Genomic DNA, 25068 nt, shown 5'->3' with positions numbered 1-25068 from the left:
CTCTTTTTTTTTTCTTATTATAGGAGCTGCTTTTATTCTGTAGTTCTCCAACAACTGGCTGTGGCAAAGTAATTCAGACAAACTGAATTAGTAAAAGTAATAAAGGTCTGCTGCATAAAACCTTGTTTACACAATTTCGATCACAACTACACTGTGTAGTGTACTAGGATGGAAAAGTTTGAACTGTTTTGTGCATTGACTCATTTTCATTAGCAGTTAACAAGTAGAGTCGAACTTGTTCATTTTTATTTTATACATTTTTGTTTTAATTTTTTTAAGTAATTAAAGCTACGTTATTGAGGTGAAACATGTTAATGTGGCTCATTAATTATGGCAGAAAAACTTCATAAACTTCACATTTGACAAGAACGAGATGTGAAATGTTTGTCAAAAAATGTTTTCAAATCAATATAATACATTTTCTCATTAGAGGAAAATATATGTATATTCATGCAATTTCCTTTTAAAGATTTTTCAAACCAGTGTTATGTATTTTCTAACCATATTATGAATGGTTTGCTAAATTACTAAAGACTTTTCTTTTTTAAAGATATAATTGTGAGGATTTGTGACAATAATATGCAGCTGTTGGCTTTAAATAGTTGTAAAAAAAATGTAAAGGAACAGTTTACAATTTAATATGATAGCACCTCGAAATATTTAACATTTGTTTGGTATTTATGATTATTTTAAACGTGATAGTCATTTTCATTAAATTTCAAGAAAAAAACTAAGCCTGCAAAATGTTCCATGTAAAATAGTAATTGATAATCAATTTGATTAAAAAATAACTTTATACATATATACAAAACTTTATAAGAAAGTAAAAATGTCAAAAATGTAAGATAAATGATGAAAAAATTGAATTTTACCTCATAATTTATGACAAAACTTTCTGAAAACAAAATGAAGAAATTAGTTACAAGATAAACAGATCAGCATCTATCCAGTTAAATGAGTGTGTGCAGGTGGAACGCCCTTAGCATGTTTTTTTTTTGCTGGAGGAGTTAAATAATTGGATTTTATTAGGATACCTTCAGCTGTTTTCCACCATCAATGAAAATGGTTCATTTTTATTTTCAAATTATATCCTTCTCTACCAGTTCGACTTATAAGGCTTATAAGGATTCCTGTTATGGAAGACAGGCAAAGACATACAGAAAGTGCATGTTTTTGCCTGATTTTATCTGTTTCCATAGTCATGCCACCCCAAACCAAAGCAGAACAGTAAAAATCTGAAACTTAAAGAGTCAGAGACAGAAAAAGGATTTTGTCTCTGGTTCTGATTGTCCCATTGCTGCCATTTGGGCCGAAAGTGGAAGTGCAAACAGCCATGAGGTCATAAGATAAGAAGGCAGGCAGAGTGAAGGTTGCATAGCTGAGCCAGGTGTATTTACACTCGCAGAGTAACCAGGACAACAGTTTAGGTGTTGGTGCTTGTAAATAACACTTGTACTAAGTGGGAGAGACATTCCGGGGTTTTTTTTGTAGGTGTCAAAAAATGTTGAGTTTTACAACCTTCAGGAACTGAAAAGCAAATTTAATGAAATGCAGTATCCTAAAAGAAAAAGATGAAACTACTTCCTGTTTACATATTTATTCAAGATTGGATTTCTTGCAAATGTTTACATGGGATAAATGTTTGTCCCCAATGTGTAGGCTCAACTCAACCAGTATTTGGGGTTTTGAGTTTTTACTGTGGGATTCCTGTGAAAATTTAACAGGGCCTCATTTTTTGTGTTTTCTGCTTCATAATTTTTCAGATGTTTTCACTTTGGTTTGGACTGAGTTAACAGCTGGACTCTTTTCAAACAAGAATAAGTTATATTATGCATCTGAATGAAGTCACACTGTTCAGATTTCCCTCCCACATTCTCTTCAAAATGTAGGTTTGAGGATGACATGCCCTCTGTGTGCACCCTCATGTTCCTCACTTGTTTTCTATAGTTTGCTACTGTAGCATTCTTCCCATAATAAGACTCCCGAGCTTCATGGAAAACAACAACCTGACCCATTCCTGACCAGTTTCTTGCACATCAAATAATTTCTATGGCCCCCTCTAGTAGCTTTACACATGGGTAGGCGTATAAACAAAAATATACTTTCAAAAAGCAGCTTTTAGGGCCAGACATGCATTTGAAATTGGATTTAGGTCTGGATTTTCACTGGACCAACATAATGTAAACTAAACCATTCGATTGTAGCTCTGATTGTATGTTAAAGTTTGTTATCTTGCTGGAAGGGAACTATTTGCAGCCTCTTAACAGGTTGTCATTCAGGATTGCTTTCTGTCCCTTCTGGGAAAAATAAAGCAATCCCAAAGCATGATGAGGCAACTGCTATATTTAAAGAAGAGAGATGATATATTCAGTGTAAGTTTTCCTCCAAAAGTAGAATTTGGCATTTTCAGAGTTACAATGGGAGACACAGATCCTTTCTTATTAGGATGCCCGAATAAAAAAGCCACCAAAAAGTAAAAATGTTAAATGATTTTTAAAACTTACTTCCAATCGAGAACTGTTTATTTTTCTCCATCAAACCAATTTGTGTCCTTACAGTATGATCTGTCTACTGGTAGCTGATGGCTTTCAGCAATAACGTACCTCTGAGAGATTAAACCGTCATGTTGCTTTGCCAACATGGGCATCAGAGAGGAACTAAAGCTTAGAAGTTGCCAAATCTGCATCACAGTTTGGATGGAGAGTCTGATTATGGCATAAGCTCTCCACACTGCCGGGGTCTGACAGTTCGTGTGACAGAGGGCATTAACAAATATGATTTGAACTGATGTAACCAGAGGCTTGGGCTTAATCTGATATGTAATCCTCTCTTTTTTCATAAGCTTTGATGTGTTGTGGGCTGGTTGAAGGAGCGTCTGGGTTTTGCCGTGGCGCAGGAGGAAGTATTTGCACTGTGACGACTTGTTGGGAGTTCGGCTCCTGTAAACTCAAAGAGGTTGATCAGGAAGTGCCGCTTGTCACAGTGAGGACAGCATGCACATGGGCTCCAGGGGAGGAAGGGGGAGGGGGGCTATTTTGGTCTGTGAGACTGTAACATGAAGCATCGACCCCACGTCAGGATGTATAAATAACCGGGTTTGCACAGGCCCAGTGTCTATTTACATTTGGAGGTGATGGACCTCAAGTGCGTCATCATTACCTTTAGTCCCTCCAGCCAGGCCACTTCGTTCATCGAAGCTGCCTTGCACGTGAAGTTTATGACTTATTCGACGTGAGGCGCGTTCTGGGCTGTTCTCCTGACTTTCTGTCATTTCCTCTTTTGCAGCCTGACCAGTGACTGGCAATGGAGTACATGAACAACGCCTCGAACAGCTACGGTTCTGGAGACACCGTCAGTGCCTCCTTAACGAACATGACCATCAATGACCAGCATCACCAGGAGAACGGAGTCAAAATGAAAGGTCAGCCATCAGCAGCAGACAATGACACGCACACAAGTCCCTAACCCTGAAAAGATTGTTTTATGTTTATATATTTGTATGTAGGTGTATATATGTAAGTTTGTATGCTTAGAAATTAGCCTGAAGTCAACAAACCAAGTAACTCATGTTCATCACCACCACGCATTTGAAATCTCCGATAAATAATACATACATGACATGCACCTTCTTAAATCAACAATTGTGTTAGAAAAGCTTATTTATTAAAATAAAATTTATTAAAGATTTTAGATTTTTCTTTTTTACGGTATTAATACATTCTTGTTAGGCAGGTGAATAATGATATAAAATGTGTTTAAATCTCCATCATTGTAAATTCACATCAGTAATAGTAATTAATTCCCTTTTAATGTGCTTTAACTAATCCTTTTATATGTTTTTGTTGTGTTTTCCAACTTCGACGCCCACAGGATGGAGATTAATTCCTATTTTTTTCATATCAGAGCTTTAATCCCAGATTATTATGGTAAAGACTGTAAATGTAGATTTGTGTGAGAGTACAGTGAGGGGGCAGGGCCCCGACTCCCCGACTTTCTGCCCTCTTTTGTCTTAATCTTTACACAATGCATTCAATACACGATGGACTTCAGCTGGACTGGGTTCTGTAATCCGGGTATCTGGGTCAGACGTTCATGAACGAGACCCGTGTTAGTCGTTTAAGTTGCTGTTCAAGCAATCAAGCATGTAGGGCTGCAGAAAAAACTGTTTTCTAATATCAAAAGTTTGTCTTCTTTTAAGTGCTGATATGATGTACAGCACAGCTCTAAGACAAAACGTTTTAGCATCTCTTTATGGATGCATGAGTACAAAAAATGCCATTAAAGACTTAATTTATTGCTGGTGGATTTCAATATGTCTTTAACATTTTTTATGCTATCTCTTGATATTTTCTGTCAACTGTCTTATTTGACAGTACAACAAACATACAGATGCAAATAATTTGTTAAACATGTCTTCTATCGCAATAGCATTACCTCAAACTGAAATATTCAGAAAATTGCAACTAATTGCAATCAGAGTGGAACTTTTAATTACTTCTTCATGGCTGTTTTCATGCATATAAATATGCTGTGACACAAATGTCTAAATAGGATGGGATAATAAGAATAAAGATGAGATGTTTACTAACACATATTCCAGTTGGGTTTGCGGGGAAAAAGAGGAAATGGAAACAGCACCTTGTTTTGATTGTTAAGCATAGTGATGGGATAGTCATCTGTGATGCTGTGGGCTCGCAGAATAGATTCAAATTAATGGTTAGATTTTAAAAAGTTTTTTCTGTTAGATGGTTCTGTAATAAAAGATTTAGACATGTTTAGTTTTTTGGGGTTTTTTGCAGATCTTAACAATCTGTGCCTAAAAATTCATCTGTATATTACTGATACTTGTTTATTTATACCTTTAATTCTAATATGCATTTTATTTCAGCCAATATTAATCTGTTTCATACTCATCAGCAATATGTTTTTTTCCTGTTCTTTGTATTATTATTGTTTAATTAGAAGGCCACTTCGTCCACTTCGTTCCACTTTCTATTTCAGCCCTAGATTTTATTACTTAAAATATTAATTTGTCAGTTTTCAGCTCAGGGTGTAACGGTCTTACTACCACCTTGTTTTGGCAGAGCGGACTTGGATGGCATGATAAATTGCAATTATGGTTATAATTTCTTTTCGTCAAGTCAAAATAGCAAAATTCATTGTGTTGCTGTCATGTTATCATTATTTGTGCTGACTTCCCTCCTAAGTGTAACTGAGCTTGCGAAACGAAAGTTGCAGAAAAAAATCTGTCTGTTATTTTATCCATCTTAACATGGGTTGATTGTTTACATAATAATCAGTTTGAAATCCATCAGAAGTGTGTTTTTTTTCCTGTTTTTTTTTTTGTCCCATTATACCACATGGCCACTTAGTACGTAGCCTAGCTTTTCCCAGTTTGCAGCCCTCACTAGTGCAGTCGTTATACCCATTTCCAATTCCCATTATCCCGTGTACTAACAGGACACAGCCAACAGAGTCACGTTCATCTGCAAAGCTAAACAGCTTATCAATAAGCAGTGGAACACAAAGTGAGTATCTAATCAACACATTTAAGTAGGAGATGTAGAGTCTGTTCAGTGGAGTGGTTGAAGTGTGAAGTTAGGCTGTAGTTGTTAGCCTGTACAAACCTCTACAGTACATACAAACCACTACAAGCTACAGTTCTGAGAGTGCATAACATCCGGTGTCACTTTTTACATTTTTTTTTTAATAAGCTTCGATTTTGATTTCCAGATGAAGAAGCAGTGGTCACTGAAAATGGGCTGAAAACTGTGTGTGAACTTTCTCAGCCAGAGAGCAACCAGTATGATGACGAGTTGCATCCTGGTACGAACGCCTGACAAACAATCCCCAATCCTGATGTTTGAAAAGCTGCTTCAACTCCCATTTCTGCTTGGTTTACTTTGTGCTCAACTTATCCCTCAGTTCCTTTCTTCTTTTACAGAGAGACACTAGCTGTGTTTTGTTTCAGTCTCCCAAATGTAACCCACACTAATTGAAATTTTTGTTTTCCTGCTTTAAATCTGCTCTGCTGTCCTGCTACTGTAAGACGTTGCAATTGCATGTAGTCACCCTGTCAGGAGCCACTGTGACAGAAAATAGTGGCTTTCTGTGCTTGTTAGAAACAAGCGCTAAAATGTCATTCCTTCCTGGGGCCAGCATGCTTTGATCACAAACACGGAGAGCGAAAGCTTCTCCAAAACAAAGAGACTGGAAAGGTCGAAGAGGACTCTTAGTGCAGACAGAGGACAATTCTCCACTTGTTACAGAAAATTCCAGATAAATCTGCTTAGTTAATTTGAAAGCTGACTTTTAATTTTATCGTGTGTCAGCTACTCCTGCAGAGAAAGGAGCAGAAGTTGCTTCTGAGCTGTCAGACAATAAAAGCACTTTGAGAAAGGACCAGGAGCAAGTTGGTATGCCTCCACTTCTTTTCAATCTCTTGTGCTTCCATCGGTTTTTACAGCTTTGTCAAAAAGTTGTTTGAATTCTAGATAAATACCCTAGAATTTAGTTTTAATAAGAATATGATTCTGCTTTATCTAGATGTATGTTAGCCTAAATGGCAGCCAGTGATTAGCACTTTTCTTGGCTAGCTGCCAAAGGACTTTTTTTCTGAAGGAAACCTAAAGAGGAGATAATGAAAATCTTTTTTTTTTTAAACCATTTAATCTCAGTTTATGTTTTATTGTCCTTAGTAGGGTAAACGTGTTTTGGACAATAATTGTACATCTACAGACAGTCCAATAGAAATACAGGGACACAACCAAACTAGAAAGTGGCTTTATTTTATTTTTTTTTCCAAAACAAGAGGGATTACTTTAACATGATAGAATGAAGACTTGTATTTCTCAAGTTATCAGACATTTTAATTGCTATGGCCAAAGTTACTGGCTGCTCTTTTTTGTGGCATGTATAAAAATCTGGTTTATTTCAGCTGTATAATTGAAACATGTTTTTTATTCTTTTGGCTTTCCACTTTTTTTTGCTTTGGCTTGGTTTCTCTCTAATCCCAGCTCTCTGACGCTGGTTTATAAAGAACAGCAACCCAATCCTCACACTAAAATAGCAAAGAAGTCCTTTTTTTAATCTAGCTGCACATGATGGTTATTCTAGACTGAAAGAAGTGGTCAGACCACATGCAGACCGGAGACTTGTGTAATTTGTTACGCAGACACGAGTTGTGGTAAAGCTGAAACACCAGCTAACATGGTCCATATGTAAGCCTTGTGTGTGTAGAAACCTGCTATGCTTGTTTTGCTGTTATGCTCTTGCATATTTTCCCTTATACCTTTGAATTTTTCATTACTGTGACTGACAGGTATTGGCTGCGGGCTTTCTGCACTGATTGAAGACACGCTGTTTGCAGGCTTATTGATTTCTTTGCGATGAGTGAGTGCGTTAATCGGTCTTGAACAACAAAAACGCATTACTGACTGAGCTCTCGTGTCTTTTCCATTTGTCTCATACCGATCAATGAGCAGCAGGAGGAGCCACTTCAACAGGTAGGCTATATCTCTCATTGATTCCACTTGGAAGTCATTTAGTTACTGCTGAAGACAGATATAAGTACACTTACAACACCAGCTGCGCAAGAAAGTAGCCCAAAGGGATTGAAAGGTCTTGCTGGGATTTTCAAGCAGGTTGTAAAGATTGTGTCGTTTATTGAACACAATTACTCTGCTCAGACTGGACTAATTAATGTTGACATGAAGGAAAATGTATATATATATTTTTAATTATAATGAATGCATAATACACATAAGTATTTTTAAGTTTTAAATATATATAATAATTCAGCGTATATTTTTGCGCTCTGGATTTTGTTGATTTTGTATTTTCTAATATTTAAATTTTCAGTTTTTGGATGAAAGGACTTGTAAAATGTTTTTATCAAAGCAGTAAGGATTCACTTTTTATGCTAAAATTACTGTCCTTTTAAAATGCTGTAATTTGTATAACCATAAAAATGTTTAATCTATTAAAAGGGAGGATTTTCTTTGCATGTACACATTTCCACCAAAGAGGACAGGTTTTTTTTTGTTTTTTGTTCAAGATTTTTATTTTTGACATCAGTGACAGAATTTTAGAAGCATATTTATTAATTGTATTAATTTTAGGCAACTGAAATGTTATTCTTAAATGGTTCATTTTTCAATATAAATTATCAGATTTTTTATAACTTTTCCTTTTTATCTGTGTTCAGCCGCGTAGTTCACAACGGTTCTTATCTATTACTGTGTCCAAAATTTGAGAAATATTTAAAGCGTGTAACTTAGCCGAAAGTTGCAGAAGCAACTATGAGATACTTCTAATAAACACCCAGGAAAATAGCAACGAGGGCATCGTATCCAGCTTGTAACTGAGCTCATAAAGTGAAGATGCGTGTGGTAATTTCTCCAGTGAAAAAGAGGAAGTCAAGAGTCTGAGAACTTCAGCTTGGAATAAAATGTGACTCAATATGTAAGGATATGAAAGTCCTCCTTGGTGAGCCATGCTGCCTGTAGAGTACCACAGTGAGGAGTGAGTACTTGTGACAAAATCTGACTTGAATCTATAAAACTCAGGCAGCATTCAGGTGAGATGCAAGTTCTGGTTCTGTACCAACCACTGTTACTCTGATGGGTTTTTTCTCATAACACGACATTTGGCTTCAAGCTAATGCTACCCACATGGTGGTTGGGCAGGAAATATCAAGATGGCAACTATGGCTTCATTTGTTTGTCCTGAAACGCAGAAATAATGATGTTGCTCAAGCTAATTTGACTATTCACTTTTTTCTCTATTTTACTTGACAAACTTTATGCTCACAAACAGCATCCACATTTTCTAATGCAAATACTTGTCCACTATGCAGTAGAAACATTTTGTGATGCATGTGGAGAAATCCACCCTCCCTGCCTGTGTTTACTTTACATGAAGCTCACCAACGTTTCCAGCATGGATTATTTGTGTAGTAAAACATAATTTTGTGTGTAAAAAAAAAAATTAACAACCACTCAACTACGTAATATACTGTCATTGTTAGTGTTTTCATTTGTCAGGAAAAGTTAGTTTTTACAGACATGGAGTTTCAAAGTGTTGCATTAAAAATACAAGCTCATTATTCTATATTGATGCGTCTTCCCATTTCAGCTGTTAAGACTTATAAGACTCTTTTTGAAAAGTACATTTGAAACTTCCTTATCTGCTAACAAAAAAACAATAGAAAAACAGATTAGAATTTGTTTTTTAAGTTGTATTTCAGGTCTAAAATATGCACATTAACCAGCATTCAAGTGCAAGAGTCAGATGATAAAACAACTTTCAATAAAACTGTTATATAGTCTAATGACATTCAAACATTAGTATGTTTAAAGCAAAAAAAATGTTTTCTTTTCTTCTTTTTTCTAATCAAAATATAAGAGACTTATTCTTTATATAACCTTGCAGATTGCTACAAGATTAGCATGTCTGTCTGCAAGTTTAGTAGCTCGGTTAGTTGACCTGCTAACAGTAACAATGAACATTGAACATTGAATTTAAAATGGCTTATTAATTTAGTTTCTTTATATTTCATCACACACATGTGTTTAGACACCATTATGTATCTTAAAACACCTTGTATCATTTGTTTTTCACAATCACCTCAACATTAGATTGTATTAATGGACAACATGCGATGCCATTTTGCAAGCAGTAGTGACAGAAATGGTGTTTTTGTGCTTCAGACCATTACCTTTTTCTGGAATGCAACATCTTTTGTCACTCAATTATTGTGTATTACTGTCTCAGTTTGTTTTAAATTTCATCTTTCAGTTCTCATTTTAAGTTTTTGTTGTGTTTCCTCAGTGATCTCATATTTTCCCTTTTTTCACATTTCTTTTTCGTTTTATGGAGAGGTGGAAAACAAGTGCTGTAAATGGTTTTTGGGATGTTTTTTTTTAAACATGGTTTTCAAGCCAAATTATTGAGGCCTGCTAATGGTGGGTTTGCTCCAGCTGAACATGGAGCTGCTGAGAAAGTCATTGACTTCATGGACACTTCCTCTTCCCCAGACCCAGGAAAAAAGTCGGTGGGAGAGTGTGGGAAGAGGTTAAGTGAGTCTTTATGGGCCTCTGAAGATCTCAGCTGCAGGTCAGAGATGAGGCAGGACATAGAAGCCAGCAGGGGGAGCCCTGAGTGGACCGCAGCTGCTGATTCTCAGAGGGCAATAAGCCTCGATGCATCAGAGTGCCTGGTGAAAATGAACGACACGCCTGCGACGTTTTTAGTCCGCAGCGCAGCTTTGGAGGACCTGACAGCCATTGAAGACAGAAGCTTGTGGGGTAACCAGGAGGAGGAGCAGATAAAAGATGGACTGCTTGTCGAAGGAGCTGAAACAAAGTGTCACAGTGACTCTAGAAGCAAAAATAGCCCTTCAGAAACAAAGCAAAGTCTCCAGAAACAAAGGCTGTCAGAATCTGGCTTTGATTCACATTCAGAAGATCTCCCTCCAACACACACCACTGGGAGCATTTCTGGGAAGCATCGTCCCTTCACCAAACCGCTATGTGACGCAGAGGCTGAAAACAGCAGTGAGTCATCACCACACAGGGCCAGCGATTCAAAGCCTGACATTTCCAATGACTTACAGAAGAGCAGTGTTGCTCAAGCCTCCTCCCAGCTCCAGAAATGTCCCTGCCCAAGCCCTGCAGCCAGAAGGTCTCTGGTGCCGGTCGCTGTTTTCAAAGGTCTGTTTGCTGTCACGTTCACCAGTTCAGAACCAGCCCTGCTTCAGTTGACTCCTTCCACATGTTTGATTTACAAATGCAGCTTCGCCTCTCTGTTATGCAGCACTGTTTCTCCAAATTATTTCCAAGGATGTTACCTGTAAGCTGAGGAGCTTGTTGTTCCCCCCTCAACCCAACACTTTAGCTTTCTGTTTCCATGTCTGCCCACCCAGCTGGTCATGCAGCCCAAAACAGACACGTTCTGCTTGTAAACACGTGTTTTATTTCACTCTGCATGCTGCATACCCAACACATCTTATTTCATGTTGTGCATTTTCATTTGCTAGCCATAATTGTGGTTTTTATGAACACTTGGAGGGAAATGTGTTGACTTATTTCACCTAGAAGAATGGGAAGCCGAAACTAAAGCCATGGCATAAATTTGACTTTTGTTTTCTTTTGTAGCTCAAGTAAAGACAAATAATGGAGATAAGGTATGTGACCAAGAGCATCATTTGTTTGAAATATGTAAAATATTGTTATGAAAGGATATTTCTGGTGTATAAAAACCTTTCAGTTATTATTTCTTTTGAGTTGAAGTGTTCAGTCATCTGAACAAGATACTTTCAGAGCGCCACCTGTTGGAGGTTTGCCAAATAAGTCTTACTGATTATTTTTTGTCCCAGTAACATCCATTATTAGCACTACATTATATGTCCTAAAGTAGTCATAATATAGCTCATCCCACTCTTAATCCGCTGGATTTATTCAGATGTTAAGTTGCTTTGCAACCCAAACAGCTTCAACTCATTTAGGAAGACTTTCCACGAGGTCAGACACTGATGCTGGACGAGAAGGTTTGTTCTATCAGGTCGCGGTCCAGATTCTGTCACGTTCTTCCACACCAAACTTGCTCATCCTTGTCTTATTGGTCTTCTCTTTGTGCACTGGTGTGTGATCACGTCCAAACCAGAGTCCAAATTGTTCACATAAAATTGGGAGAAAGGATTTTTTTTTTTTGCTGAAACAATAAAACTACCTATCATGGGAACTGAGGGGCACAGCATTGCTCCTGAAAAATGAAGCCACACTCTAATGCCTCCACCAAACTTTTCACATATTCAGTAGTGATTACTGTCTAAATGAGTCTCTGTGGTCTTACATGACACTTGTTCTTGTTCCCAGACGCTTCCACTTTGTTATAATTTCACTAACTGTTCACTCTGGATTATTTAGAAATGAGAAAACTTCACTAGCTGCACAGGTGGCATCGTATCTTGATACCACACTGGAATTGACAAAGCGCCAGAGAGATGAGAGAATACTTTTGTAGTAGATTATTGTATATAAACATAATTCTTTGAAATAAGTTGAAAGTACATATCTGTAACAGTTCTCAAGGAAAACGTGCCACTCACAATGTGGTGGATGCACTGACACATTACAGACGTCAAGAGTACAAACCATGACAACGGCATTTTGGGTACACCTTCCAGCGTATTCTTAACGAAATCCTCATAAAGTATTGTCAGCAACATCAAGATTAATTTATTGTTGACTGCAATAAGGAAGGAAGGGTATTTAAAAATGAAAACTGTGACCAGTTTACTACACCAGAATTATTCTTAGACATGAAATCCATTCATCTTTTGTTATTGCCATCCTTGAGTTGTTAAATCATTCTTTCATTTTATGTTTGGTATCATTTGAGTTGTTGTTTTTCATTCATTCCTTTCCTTTTCATGACAAAGAGTCAAACTGTCACCACACCACCCTCTTACCTTAAAAGACCCACTGTTGTCACCAAGGGCAACAAAACACCCGGTTCCTCCCGAAACGGCCACAGCTCCATCCCCATTAAAGCCACCAGCAGCCCAAGGCCCCGGCAGCCTGGAGTAAGTACCGGTCTGACAGATTACAGGTCAGGGGTCTGAACCGGATGGAAAAAAAAAAAACGAAAAACATTCTTCCATCAGCCTGAAGGTTTTTCATCATGACAAGTCATCTTTTTTTTTTTTTTATCTTTGTTTATTGTTTTTCAACATTTTATGTGAATGCCATGCCCAAACAAACCCGTCTTTCCTTTAAGTTGAGTTTTTTTTTTTGTTTGTTTGTTTTTTTAAAGAACCACTTCAACTTTTCTCCCTCGTGGAAACTAACCTGCTGTTGTGCTGATTTTTAGGGTACTGGTGCTGCAAAGCCTCAAGTCCAAGGAGCCAAAACTACTGCCAGAAGTGCGGCTCAACCAGGTGAGAAACTGGGGAAAAGTACAATTCATTATATTTCACTTTCTGTACTTAAGTTTGAAGATTTAAGAATATGTTATTATTTGTGACACAGCTAGTGCCAAGAAACCGCCCACTCCAAAAAATGAAAAAGGTAACCCAAATCAGCAAATGGTTGGAGATTGCCTCTTTGCATGGCCCAAATAAAAAACAACTGATGATCTGACAGATCAAACTTGGACAGCTTTTAGCCAGTAGTGCTTCTAGTTAGTGTTTACTTGATTCGTTTACCCTTGCCTCAACACTTTATCCTTTACGGTTGTTTAAAAAAAAAACCTCATGTTTGATTTGTTTCGTTGTTTTAGATGCTAGGAGTGGGCAGAGCAGCCCCGGTACGCCCAAGTCCCCCGGCAGCCAGGCACTTTCCGCCGCCGAGGCCAACAAAGTGAAAAAGGTCGCGGTTGTACGTTCCAATCCAAAATCTCCTGGATCGCTGAAAAGCCGTTCTCCGGCTCCTCTGGCTGCTGCGGTGCCGCTGCCTGACCTGAAAAACGTCAGGTCAAAGGTCGGCTCCACAGACAACATGAAACACCAGCCTGGAGGTGGGAAGGTAACTGACTCACTACAAACTCACTGCACTTGTTGGCACATCTCAGCCTTTCTTCTTTAATTATAGATTCAGTTAGCGAGCATAAACAACACAGAGGTGCAATTTTTTTTTAGTGTTTTCTCGACACCTATCTAACACATGGCTTCAGCTGTTTTCTGAATGAGTTATTTACTGATAGAAATAAACCGTACTTATCTAGTTTAGTAGTTCTCAACCTCGGTCCTCAGGCCTCTCTGTCCTACATGGTTTAGATATGTTTCTGTTTGCATGACCTTCTCTGCTTGTCGTGAAGCGCCGCTGAAGCATTTTAATCACCCAGTTATTTACATCAGGTGTGAGGCAGCAAGGAGACACAGAGGACCAGGGTTAGGACACGTTACTGTAGTTGACTCAGTAGTCATACTTAGAATGTTTCCTCTTTACTTTGTTATTTACAGCTGAAACAAGATATTTATGCACACTATTTAAAGAAAAAACATGATTTTTTTTCCCCATCCCTCTCTGTCTGAGATTCAATCTCAATAAACTATTTGTCTAATAAACTGGTTTTGGAGCACGCCTCCAAAAATTAAGATCTTTGTCCCCAAGAGGATTTGCTAACTGCTCTCTGGCTTGGTATGTTGCTTTTGGAGTATTCCCTTCTTCTTCTTTGAGTCTCTTTTAAGAACATGTTGATACAAGAGTTTGTCCATGTATTATTTAGTATTAAAGTAATGAATTAAAAAAAAATAGAGATAGAAACAATTTCCTTAATAATTCTTGCTGAATTGAATTAGGTTAAGTCAGATTTAATGTCAGTCAGTGCGGGAGACGTCCGTCTCTTTATGCTGCGTATGTAAATATCTGGTTTCAGGTCTATCAAAAATAACCTGACATCAGAAGAAAGCTGTCAGTTTCTTGTGTATTGCAGGTTTTGCAACCTTGGCTTATTTTATTAGAGCTGCGCTGCACAAAACAGACAACAAGAAATTTGATCAGTAGGGCAAAGTACATTCACTTACATTCAATTTTGACAGTGACACACACTGAAAAAGCCTTCAAAGAGCAACTGCAGCTGCATGTGAAAACACGATTTCACTCTGCCTTTGGTAGCAAATGCTATTTTGGAAGAAACCTAATGTATTTTGCATGAGCTTTTGCAGCAGCAATAGTAATTTTTCATGCAGTATGTGTCAGATCTTTTTTTTTTACGCGCTACTAATTCAGTGACTTTTGCTTTAATATTTTGTCCTTGTGAATAGTTTTGGTTCTTTGAAATCAGATTTTGTTTGTCAGACTTAAATTAAAATCAGTCAGTTTTTCTGCATTGGAAATGTGTTTACATTTACATTTCTCATTTTAACACTCAGCACAGTGTTGGTGTATGAATATGTGGCTGCTTTGTAAGATTGATATAGATATGGAGGTTTATTTTGGAAACAAAGGTACTGCAAGCATTTGGTCTAATTTTATGCTGGCTTAGTCACATGTCAGGTACGCACTGGTGAAATTAAAAGCATTACATCTAGTTAGCACTACTGGAAGCTTCCAGTTAGCTATTTTTGTTCTGTTTTGCAGAACCACAATAGATCATCTTATTTAATCAGTTTAATCTATAGAACAAATTACTGTTTAAAAACATTTGGAAATCTTTCAGCATTAAATTCAGTTCTGCTTTTGTCTGGTAATATCACAGAGGGCCGTTTGTAGCACCTAAAGCTAACCGATTCTCCAGCCTGCATGCGGATTCCTGCTGCTCAATGTGACGTCCGTTTCAGCTCATTTCTTAAGTTTGTTTCTTTTGCTCTACATCTAAAAGCTGCCGTTTTCATTTTTCCAGGTGCAAATCGTGGAGCAGAAGTTGGACTTTAGTAGTGTGCAGTCTAAGTGTGGCTCCAAAGACAATGTCAAACACAAGCCAGGGGGAGGAAATGTGAGTAACTGGGAGATGAACTCAAAGCCCTTGAGTTTGTCTGCAGTTATGACAATTAAATCCAACCTTTTGGATAATTAAGTAGTTGAAAAATTCTAAGTTTAAAAATCAAAGGGTAAGCTCCTAATAACAGGAATTTGAAGAATAAAATTAAATTGATCATTTATGCTTTTGCACCAAGAAAAATCAAGGTCTAAAATGAGTATTATAATAAATTAAAGCTGGCATTTGTAACTGTTTTGTAGCATTTTACTTTAACCAAATAGAGTAAAAAAGGAAGCAAAATTTTGCCTTTAAATGATTTCATCTGGAAAATATTGTTGGTGTTTTATGCTGTAAGTTTGGCTGTAAAATTTGATCTAGAATCTTGGAAGTGAAACCCGTCGTAAAGTGCCAGACGGCTGGAAATTACATCAAAGATGATATTAAAGAACATCACATTTTTACATTTTCACATGATACTTTGATTTTTTTGCTTATTTTAGGTTAATGGTTGATTCATGTATGACTTCAAAACTATTAACACCTTTTGAGTGATATTTTTATTTCATTTAAATTTTGCCACATAAACATTTTGAAGACAGACTTGAAACGACACTTGCTTTTTTTAATCAACAAAAATCTGAAAAGTGTGGCATGCACATGCATTTAGCCTTTTTACTCCAGTGCAACGAATCGCCTTCATGAGTCGCCGTAACAGTCGTCGTACAGTTCCTGAGGCAACTTGAAGAAGTAAAACAAAAATGCAAAGCTATGAATGGCAGCTTTAATACAAGGAGTCCAATTAACTTAAGTTCCTAATTCAAAATGATTCCTCTTCCTCCTCAGCTATTCTTCCTCTGCAGATCCTCTTACCTACCCTTTGTTGTTTCTCTTCAGGTCCAAATCCTTGATAAGAAGCTGGACTTATCCAGCGTCCAAGCTCGCTGTGGTTCTAAAGACAACTTAAAGCACAAGCCTGGAGGAGGAAGGGTAGGAAATCTGTTTCACTTTTATATCTCTGGCTTCAATAAAGAGTTTCAGGATGTGTTGCAGCCACATGCGTGGCTCCGTTTGAAGTTCTATCTATCTGTATTTACACTTCAGAGACATTATTGTGTCAAAGCAATCACGTTTTTTTATTTTTAAATAAACACAAGGCAGCTACTTTCAGTGATTCTGACAATAACAGCCTCTTCCCCTCACTTCTGCACTTTTCCAGGTTAAAATACTTGATCAGAAGTTGGACTTTAGTACTGTCCAGTCTAAGTGTGGCTCCAAAGACAATATAAAACATGCTCCCGGTGGAGGCAACGTGAGTAGGGATGAACCCAACACCGTCCTCAGCAGTTCTTCAACAAATCCATCCAACAAATCCTCTCAGTGATCCAGTCAGGACACAAACAAGGAACTCTGTGACTAACCAGCATTTTTATTCACTTTTTTAATTCTAATATCTTTGTTTTACCAGGATGATTTTTTCAAAGGATAAAATGTATCTTCAAAATAGTATCATTATGGTCATTCCCTGAAAGTGTCAGATATTTGACAAATATCCTTAGCGATTTGAAAGCCTCTGAAATCTTTAAAAAGATAACTTTGGCTCCAATATCAAACTAAAACAAACACCGACGCTGTCATTTAACTGTTTATAGTTGTAAGCCTTTTAGATATGATTTTCTTAGTCAACTGGATTAGCCTGACTCCCCTGAACTCCACAGTTTTCTTCTCAGAAACTCTCCTCAATGTTATTTCTCTTTCTGCAAGATAACGTTAATGTTTTTCCCTCCACAAAAAAAAAAAAACAACTATCCAGGTGCAAATTCTTGATAAGAAGCTGGACTTAAGCAGTGTGCAGTCCCGCTGTGGCTCCAAAGATAATATAAAACATGTACCCGGTGGTGGCAATGTGAGTAAAACGAAGAAAGAAGAAGGATTGCACGAAACCTCCAGTCTGTGTCCAACCCGTTCTGACCTCGACACTCCTGCCACTTTGACCTCTTAACTCCTGCAAATAACAGTTTTATCCCTGAACTTATGAGCAGTCATGAGCATTTTATCTTGCAGACCTTCCCTTCTCCATGTCTCCTCTTGTAATCAGTTGTTACTAAGTGAATAAAATGCTCATGGTGTAACATAAGCTTGGTAACTGTTGAATGTGTCCGTTTGACTGCGACCGACCACCCCAACTGGACCCTAAACCTGCATGAGTGAATCCAGTGTGTCCTGGGTGGTTCTTCCTCAAAACTTTTTACTAAACTTCAGTTGGAATCGTTTGAATGAAATGAACTAATTGTGCAGCAGGAGCTACAAAGAGCCTCTGTCCTCGCTCTCCTCTCCAAGCTAAGCCTGTTGTCCTCGACCTCACGGAGGAAAGACTGAGCGCTTTGTGTTGCCACACAATCGACCGTAAGATGAGGTCACTCCAGGCTAGCACTGTGATGGACAGTTGAGGACTATGGCTTTTATCTTCAAATGACAAAAGTGCAACGTGAACGCAGAGTTTAAAATGAGCATAAACATTAAAGCCTTGTATCATCATTTTTACAACATTTTCAACTGAGTTCAGGCTTGTGGTCTTTTCCATGACTGAAATAAAATGAATATGTAAAAAAGAAAAGAAAAAAAACTTAAACTGAGCTACTTGTGTTTTTAGTTAGATTTTTAAAGTAAAAAAGAGAGATAGAAAAAAGAACAAGAACTTCAGTAGTGCAGCTGAAAATTGCCCAAGAGTGAGGCTGGTTTATTTGGAGAAATACTTAAGACAAATAAACAATCTGCAAAGTCTGCAGTTCAGATGTGAGATCATAGTATGAATACTGAGGAAAACAACCATAGTTATGGAATAAACTTAATCTGTAAACATAATCTCTCCACCATCACAGTTTGTTCTTTCCCTCAAATCTAAGTTTACAATTGTTCCAATAGTTTTAGTCTTGGAGTAAAACATGTTTCCAACAGAGACAGTTTTGATGGACGTTACAGCGTAAAAGAGTGATGTTTTAAATTATTTATACTTAACAGCTCTTCCTGTTATGCTTGCCTGCTTTGAAAACCATGGAAAAAATATTTTGTATTTTATATATATTTCATACTTTCAATACTTCTGTTTTCAGGCTCTGAAATCTGATGATGCATGCACTTTAAGCTTGGCCATTTTTTAGTTCAGTACTAATACTGGATTTAATAGTAGTCTGCTCTCTAATGTACCGTTTTATTGACCAGTTTTTACCTTCTTGGAAACAAACTAACAGACCTATAAAATGCTACAGTTTAAAGTGCTGTGATGTTTCATTTTTGGTTAAAGCTGTTCTTCTGCTCTCTGTCTCGTTTCTTCTGCAGGTTCAAATCGTGCACAAAAAGATTGATTTGAGCAACGTTACATCAAAATGTGGATCGAAAGACAACATTCATCACAAGCCAGGTAAATTCACACATCAGCTGCTGTTATATGTGAAAGTGCTTAAAAATGAAAAATGCTAATGTTTCCAGAAAGACTTGCTTTGAATGGGTGTGCTGGTGGCAGTTTTGGGAAAATTTTTTTTCTTTGATTTTTTGTTTTTTTATTTTCGGTTTGGTGAGGTCTGGTGTTGAACCTCTGTAATTCAATAACTGTACTTTGTTTCTTTTAAGGTGGTGGAAATGTGGAGATCAAAACCGAGAAGATAGAGTTTAAAGTTCAGTCCAAAGTCGGCTCTCTGGACAACATTGGTCACGTCCCCGGAGGTGGACAGAGGAAGGTAAAAATGTCTCATCCTTCCTGCAGTTGAAGATCTCTGTGTGTCTCTTCCTTCTTCAAGAACATTAATTGTAATAGAGTTAAAAAGAAACAACAGTTATGGTGTAAAGCAAAAGTACAGTGCATTAAAATAGATAAAAAATCATATTTAGTATTAGTATTATTTACCTTTTTAAATAATATGATCGATTTTCCATTAGTTAAGCAACATTTATTGATTGGTAAAGATACATACTAGAGTATAACATACATTTTAATAGATCAGTAGATGAATTAGAATGTTGGCAAAGCTGTTTCATAAAATCAGCTATGCAGTGGAGTCTACTGAAAAGGAGCTAAAGTTCTGGTTCTGGTTGTATTGAGCCCCTTTTTATAGAAACCTATAATGTGAGAATCATGTGTGATAATATTCCAGAGGGGATTAAACCCAACCAGCAGATTTCTGCAGCACATCGAAGGCTCCTCTGTTTCTCATCACCGCTTCCCTCCTCCTCCATTAGAGCTTCTTTCATTGTATTTCCTCCATTCAAATCCTTTTCTTATCGTTTCATAACAAAGTTCTCATTATTTGCATTATTATTGGTCAAATATTGTGTTGTTTTTCCTTTTACTTATTATTATTATTGTTTCTGTTGAAACCATCCCATTTGTTTTTGTTGCATGCGTTGTCATTTCTCCCCGCCGGGGCTCCTGTGTAGCAGGAGAAGGGCAAGGAAGCGGAGGGGAGCGTCTCAGACAGCATGTCCATCCCCTCCCCTGTTGTCACCCCCCCTCAGTCACCTCAGACTGTCCCTTCAGCACCTACCACACCCATCCTGACGAACCCTCTCATAAAGATTGAGGACTCGCGTAAGTATGTGCGAGCTGCAGGATTTCACAAAGAAAGCGAGTTTCTTCTGAAACCTGAGCTGTTTGAGTTCAACATGGGGGCTCGTCAATATAAATGCACTTTGTAAGTTTAGGGTTTTATGTTGTTAAAATGTTTCCAAAGATTCTTTCACACGCAAGCGACATGTTTCCCAGATTATTAAAACAAGTAATGTAAAAAAAAAGAGAAGCTTCAGTGTTGAACAATATTTAGAACTGCACACGTGAAAACATGACATCAGTCATAAAATGAAGTTAAATAAAAAATAACATTTATTTAATTATTTTAATGGAAAAGAAAGTTTAAATCTTTGTGCTATCATTGCACTTGTGCATGTTGTCCAGCAGAGGGAGTGCTGTAGCATGTCGCGCCTCTTCAGGCCTTCTTTACTCTGAAAATGAAATTTGTCCATTTACAATAACATATTTTTAAGTAAAAAATATAATAATTATCATGTTAAGAATTATTTACCCCCCTTGTATTGTGGTTGTCTTGCTACAGTCACAAACTTCAGTGTATTTTATTGGGATTTAAACTTACAAACCAACACAAAGTGGCATATAAGTGGAAGGGAAATAATTCATTGTTTCCAAACTAAGTTGATGCTTTGAAAAACCACCTTTTGCCACAGTCTTAGCTTCTGGTCTCTTGCGGTCCACCAGCTCTGCATGTTGACTTACTCTTTCCAAAATAGCCTATGCTGAGTCAGACTGGATACAGAACCTCTGTGAACATCAGTTTTCAAGTCTTGCTACAGAGTCTCAATTTGTGTTTAGCTCTAGACCAGGTGTCTGCAACCTTAGCCATCCAAAGAGACATTTCTATCATCAGTCCGGCCAAGCAAAACTTATTTAGACATGCAAATTTTAAACTTTGAATGAGTATTTGGAAAAAAAGGCAACTTTCATTTTTGATAAATATTTACTATATAACAAATTGTTGTCGTTTTTAAAGAACCACGTTTTCATTTCTACTTTTAGATTTTAAAACAAATAAAAACCTGAGAACCTTTGCAAAAAGAGGATGGATATATTTTCTTCTCTCAGATGTCGACACAGTTAAATAAAAGCAAATCGTTTCCAATCTAATGACAAGAAAAAGAGGTTTAAATAATAGAACTGATACTAATAGTTTCAATGCAACTAAAACATGCAATTGTTCATTTACAAACATTACTTCATTTTTAGTCAAAGCTTTAATGAGCCATTGTGGAACACCCAAAGAACCACTTGTGGCTCCAGAACCACAGGTTGCAGACCACTACTCTAGGCTTTGACTAGGTCATTCTTATACATATTAATATGCTTTGATTTGATTTACCCTGGTTGAATGTTTAGGGTCGATGAATGGACGTCAAAGCTCTTCAGCCTCAAACTATTTTTCTTCCAGGTTTTACTGTACTTTAGCTCCATTCATTCCCACAGCAGTAAAACTTCCCCAAAGCATAATGCTGCCACCCCCATGCTTCATGTTGGGAGTCTCATTTCAGACACTTTGTGTTGGTCTATCATGTAAAACACATTGAAGTCGCTCAGATTTCCTCCAAAACTGAAACAAAAATTTCTGAAACTCCTCAGAGTCTAATTACCTCAGCAGGGGTCATAAATCTGACCTTTCCTGCTGGTTGCAGATTGAGAGCCACAAGCTGAACTTCCGTGAGGCGGCCAAAGCACGCACCGACCACGGCGCTGAGATCATCTCCCTGGAAGACTCGCCCCAGCAGCTCAGCACCGTGTCGTCCTCCGGCAGCATCAACATGACCGACTCCCCCCAGCTCTCCACGCTGGCCGACCAGGTGTCCGCCTCTCTGGCCAAGCAGGGCTTGTGAACGTGCCCCCGCCCCGCCTCGCCTCGCACCCGCCCCGCTTCCTGCTCCACCTGCACCACACCACCACGTAGAGGAGTTGTAATGCCTTCCTCATTACTTTCACTGGACATTTTTTTAAGATACCCATCACTGTTTATCCTCCACTAACCTCTTAAATTTATCGAGGCGTTACTTTTAGAGAAGAAAAAAAAAAGTCAGAGTAACAGGTAGGCCAAACTGTATTGATTTCTCTCTGGGGTCTTCTTGCAAAATACTTAAACCTTTTGTAGTAAATATTTAGGAGTTAAAGCATCCAGCTGAGCAAAATGTCCTCAGCGAATCCGAGTGAATTGTTTCATCTCAACACATCCTGATGAAAACGATTTGGTTTCCTGTCACAGACTGTAAACCTTTACCAATTTCCCTTCGATGGGTGTTCACTAATGTTTGGTTTTTTGTTTTTAGATACACAGAGCATGAGCCTTGAGAGAGGAGGGCGAATCCAACTCTTTAGCTCCGGTTTGATATAAAGGAACAGTGACGGGCTCTGATGAAGGTTTGGGAGGAAAAATGTCAAAAGAAAAGTAGCAAATTTCTTGTCTAGCCAGAAAAATGTCTTTCAGACCTCTCTGCTTTCTTTGCTTTGTGTCCCGACATGTGCTGCACCTCCAGCTACAGTAGGTGACCGTTGGTCGGTGGTGTGGCAAAAATAAGACCACTGAGGAGCTAAGGGAGGCGCTGCCTGAGCTCGTATTGAAGTCTGTGGGCTAAAAGGAAACTCTTCCCGTCACCCACTGCCTGAATTCAGACGTTCATCCAGACATGTGATACGCAGGCCTCAGTTCACCAGTCTAAAGGATTCCTCAGCACGTCTATATTCCTTCAGAACACGACATTGCAGTAAATAAATATGTGGCTCGAGGCCTTAAGTGTAATTACATATTTTGCGTTTTTACGGTGTTTACAGATTTTATGACGTTGACAGCGCAGATAAACAGTTTATCACTGCAGCTATTGCTATCTTTTATCTTTGTAGCAGCAATATTGAATTTTGACAACGTAAGGTGTCAAATAAATGGAGATATCTGAAACTCTTTTTATACAAAAGAACATTGGCACTGGAATAAAATAATACAAACTTTAAATTTAGAATAGCAGGGGAAAAGTCAGAATTTTGTCTTTAATCTCAGAAATTGACTACTACTTTCTAAAAATTCTGACAAGAAAGTCTTTATTTTTTGTCCCTAAGCCTCTTCCGTATTTTGAAGAGGTAGCTGGAATTGTATAAAATATGAGATATTTGGTTCAACTAAAAGAATCAGACTTTTGACAGAGAAGAAATAGCTTGTCTACTTTATGATAAATTGGCTTGCCATAAACACTGAACCCCCCTAATCTTACCATTTTAACCCAAATGCACATCGAGCAGACAGTTAAAATGAATATCTGAGCTAACAACCTTTCTGCGTCTCATATTGTCAACACAAAATATCCTCAGTGGTCTTATTCCTGGCACACCATCTTCCACAAAGGCGATTGGGGAGTTCGCTTTAAAAAAAAAAAAGAATGGCTAGGAAGTTTGGTTCGCGTTGGGCCAGTTTTATAATCGTATTCTGTGCATATATGACATGTATTTGATATGAACGGACATTTGTATTGTGCCTGCTACTGTCAGTGTTTTTCTTTTCTTGTTTTTTACTGCTCCTGCTGTACATGCGTTACAGCTTGATTTATGGGAAGAAAACCTTAATACAGAATTAAAGGGAGGGACTTTATTGTGTGCAGTATTTAAACCACAGTAAGCACTAAAATAATCAGAACAAGGCTAATTAGTAATTAAAAAAGCTCAATGTAATAAGAAGCCCATAAAGGCTTTACTGGAAGTAACTTAAGGAATTATTTCAAGTTCTTATTAAATTAAATAGGAAAGATTATTTGTTGTTGCCAAGTAGATCGGTGGATGAAGGGATTTTTGTGTGCACTTAATCATTAAGGTAAGCAAAAACAAACTGTAAAGCAACAAGTTCACCTCTTCAGGCACTTTATCAATACCTCTGCACGTCACCACTAACCAGGAAACACACGCCATCTGCTTCCCTTTAGATTCAGACACTTGTAAATTATGTGGACACACTTCAAGCACATTAAACCTTAAAACTGCTGATTTTATGCATTTAAACGGGTATAAATCCTTACAATGATTCAGAATCCCAATGTTATTTAAATACCTGTAAGGTTTCTGAAATTTAAATTTAAGTCTAAGCTGGTAGTGGTTAACAAGAAAGAACATTTTGTTTTTCATTCCCTAAAAAAAAAATAAAAATTGGCCTATTTTGGAGAAAAAAATGCTGAACCTTTGGCTTTGATGCCCCAAATCAAATGTTAGTTTTGTCAAATGCTCCAATTTGTCTGCTAGAATTGCATCACCAGTGATCACAAAGGCCTCTAATTCCTATGATGGAAAAATCTGGGAATATTTAAGCTCTAAAGATGATACATTTAAGGGTTTATGACACCACAGAAACCCTGCGTATAGTTTGATACCAAGGCTCAGTTCGTCAGCTGCTGTTATTTTCTGCCGGGAAAACATCCAAAACATCCCTTTAGTCTCCCCAATTCCCTCGTGATCCACTTTGGCACTAATGAAACATTCTTGCATGCGTTTAATGTAAGACAGCCGTCTGCTTGTTGCCTCCCTTTCACAGATTGATCTCCTGGTGTACCCCGTTTGTATCTGCTCCGGATTTTTGGAAGGGTGTGCGAATAAAAAGGGTCAAAACTCAGCAGACGCATAGAACTCCAAGGTGTGCTCGCAACATTATCTGCATGCTGCCGTCTTTAGTTGCAGTAGACCACGTTCCGTCTCCAGAGATCAGGACAGAAATGAGGTGGAGGGAGGGAAGGGGCCTGATCCCCAGCGTGCTGTGAAGAGGTTCCTGCAGTAACAACACTCACCTTTATTTTTGGTTACTTCTGACGCTGTACAGATGTGGAAATGTGATTGTTCTTGTTATTGTGCATTGATCAGTAACTGGTTTATGATGATTCTTGTTGCTGTATATGTGTATTTGAAATAAACGCTGCAAAGTCACACTCACGTCTGAATGAACCTCGAATGAATGACTAAGATGGGAACAATGGTGCCAAGTTAAACATAAATGTTTTAATGGTACTATTTACAAGAAAGAAAACAATTCTGCTTTTTGATTAGGTTATAACTGCTGCAACAATCGAACA

At 37.8% G+C, this 25068-nt stretch overlaps 1 protein-coding gene across 16 annotated transcripts in view; it reads left to right on the top strand.

The window, feature by feature from the left end:
- Positions 1 to 24922, top strand: part of LOC114152030 (microtubule-associated protein tau-like) — a 34444-nt gene extending 9522 nt beyond the window's left edge. Inside the window, exons 2-18 of one of the 16 annotated variants that reach the window (XM_028029659.1) lie at positions 3286 to 3421; positions 5734 to 5826; positions 6333 to 6416; positions 7485 to 7505; positions 11157 to 11185; positions 12443 to 12586; positions 12874 to 12940; positions 13032 to 13070; positions 13282 to 13526; positions 15346 to 15438; positions 16318 to 16410; positions 16640 to 16732; positions 17234 to 17326; positions 18760 to 18841; positions 19051 to 19157; positions 19858 to 20005; positions 21655 to 21793. In XM_028029659.1, coding sequence (XP_027885460.1) covers positions 3304 to 3421; positions 5734 to 5826; positions 6333 to 6416; positions 7485 to 7505; positions 11157 to 11185; positions 12443 to 12586; positions 12874 to 12940; positions 13032 to 13070; positions 13282 to 13526; positions 15346 to 15438; positions 16318 to 16410; positions 16640 to 16732; positions 17234 to 17326; positions 18760 to 18841; positions 19051 to 19157; positions 19858 to 20005; positions 21655 to 21659 — 1554 coding nt within the window. In that variant the 5' untranslated portion in view covers positions 3286 to 3303 and the 3' untranslated portion in view covers positions 21660 to 21793. Of the gene's footprint in view, positions 1 to 3285; positions 3422 to 5733; positions 5827 to 6332; positions 6417 to 7484; positions 7506 to 11156; positions 11186 to 12442; positions 12587 to 12873; positions 12941 to 13031; positions 13071 to 13281; positions 13527 to 15345; positions 15439 to 16317; positions 16411 to 16639; positions 16733 to 17233; positions 17327 to 18759; positions 18842 to 19050; positions 19158 to 19854; positions 20006 to 21654 lie in introns of all 16 variants that reach the window. The other 15 variants (XM_028029658.1, XM_028029656.1, XM_028029663.1 and 12 more) reach the window with 15 other exon arrangements.
- Positions 24923 to 25068: the final 146 nt, after the last annotated feature.

Source organism: Xiphophorus couchianus, chromosome 10 (genome assembly GCF_001444195.1).
Source record: "Xiphophorus couchianus chromosome 10, X_couchianus-1.0, whole genome shotgun sequence".
Classification (NCBI taxonomy): Eukaryota; Metazoa; Chordata; class Actinopteri; order Cyprinodontiformes; family Poeciliidae; genus Xiphophorus; species Xiphophorus couchianus.
The sequence above is the reverse complement of the archived record's forward strand: the minus strand, read 5'-3'. Positions and strand labels throughout refer to the sequence as shown.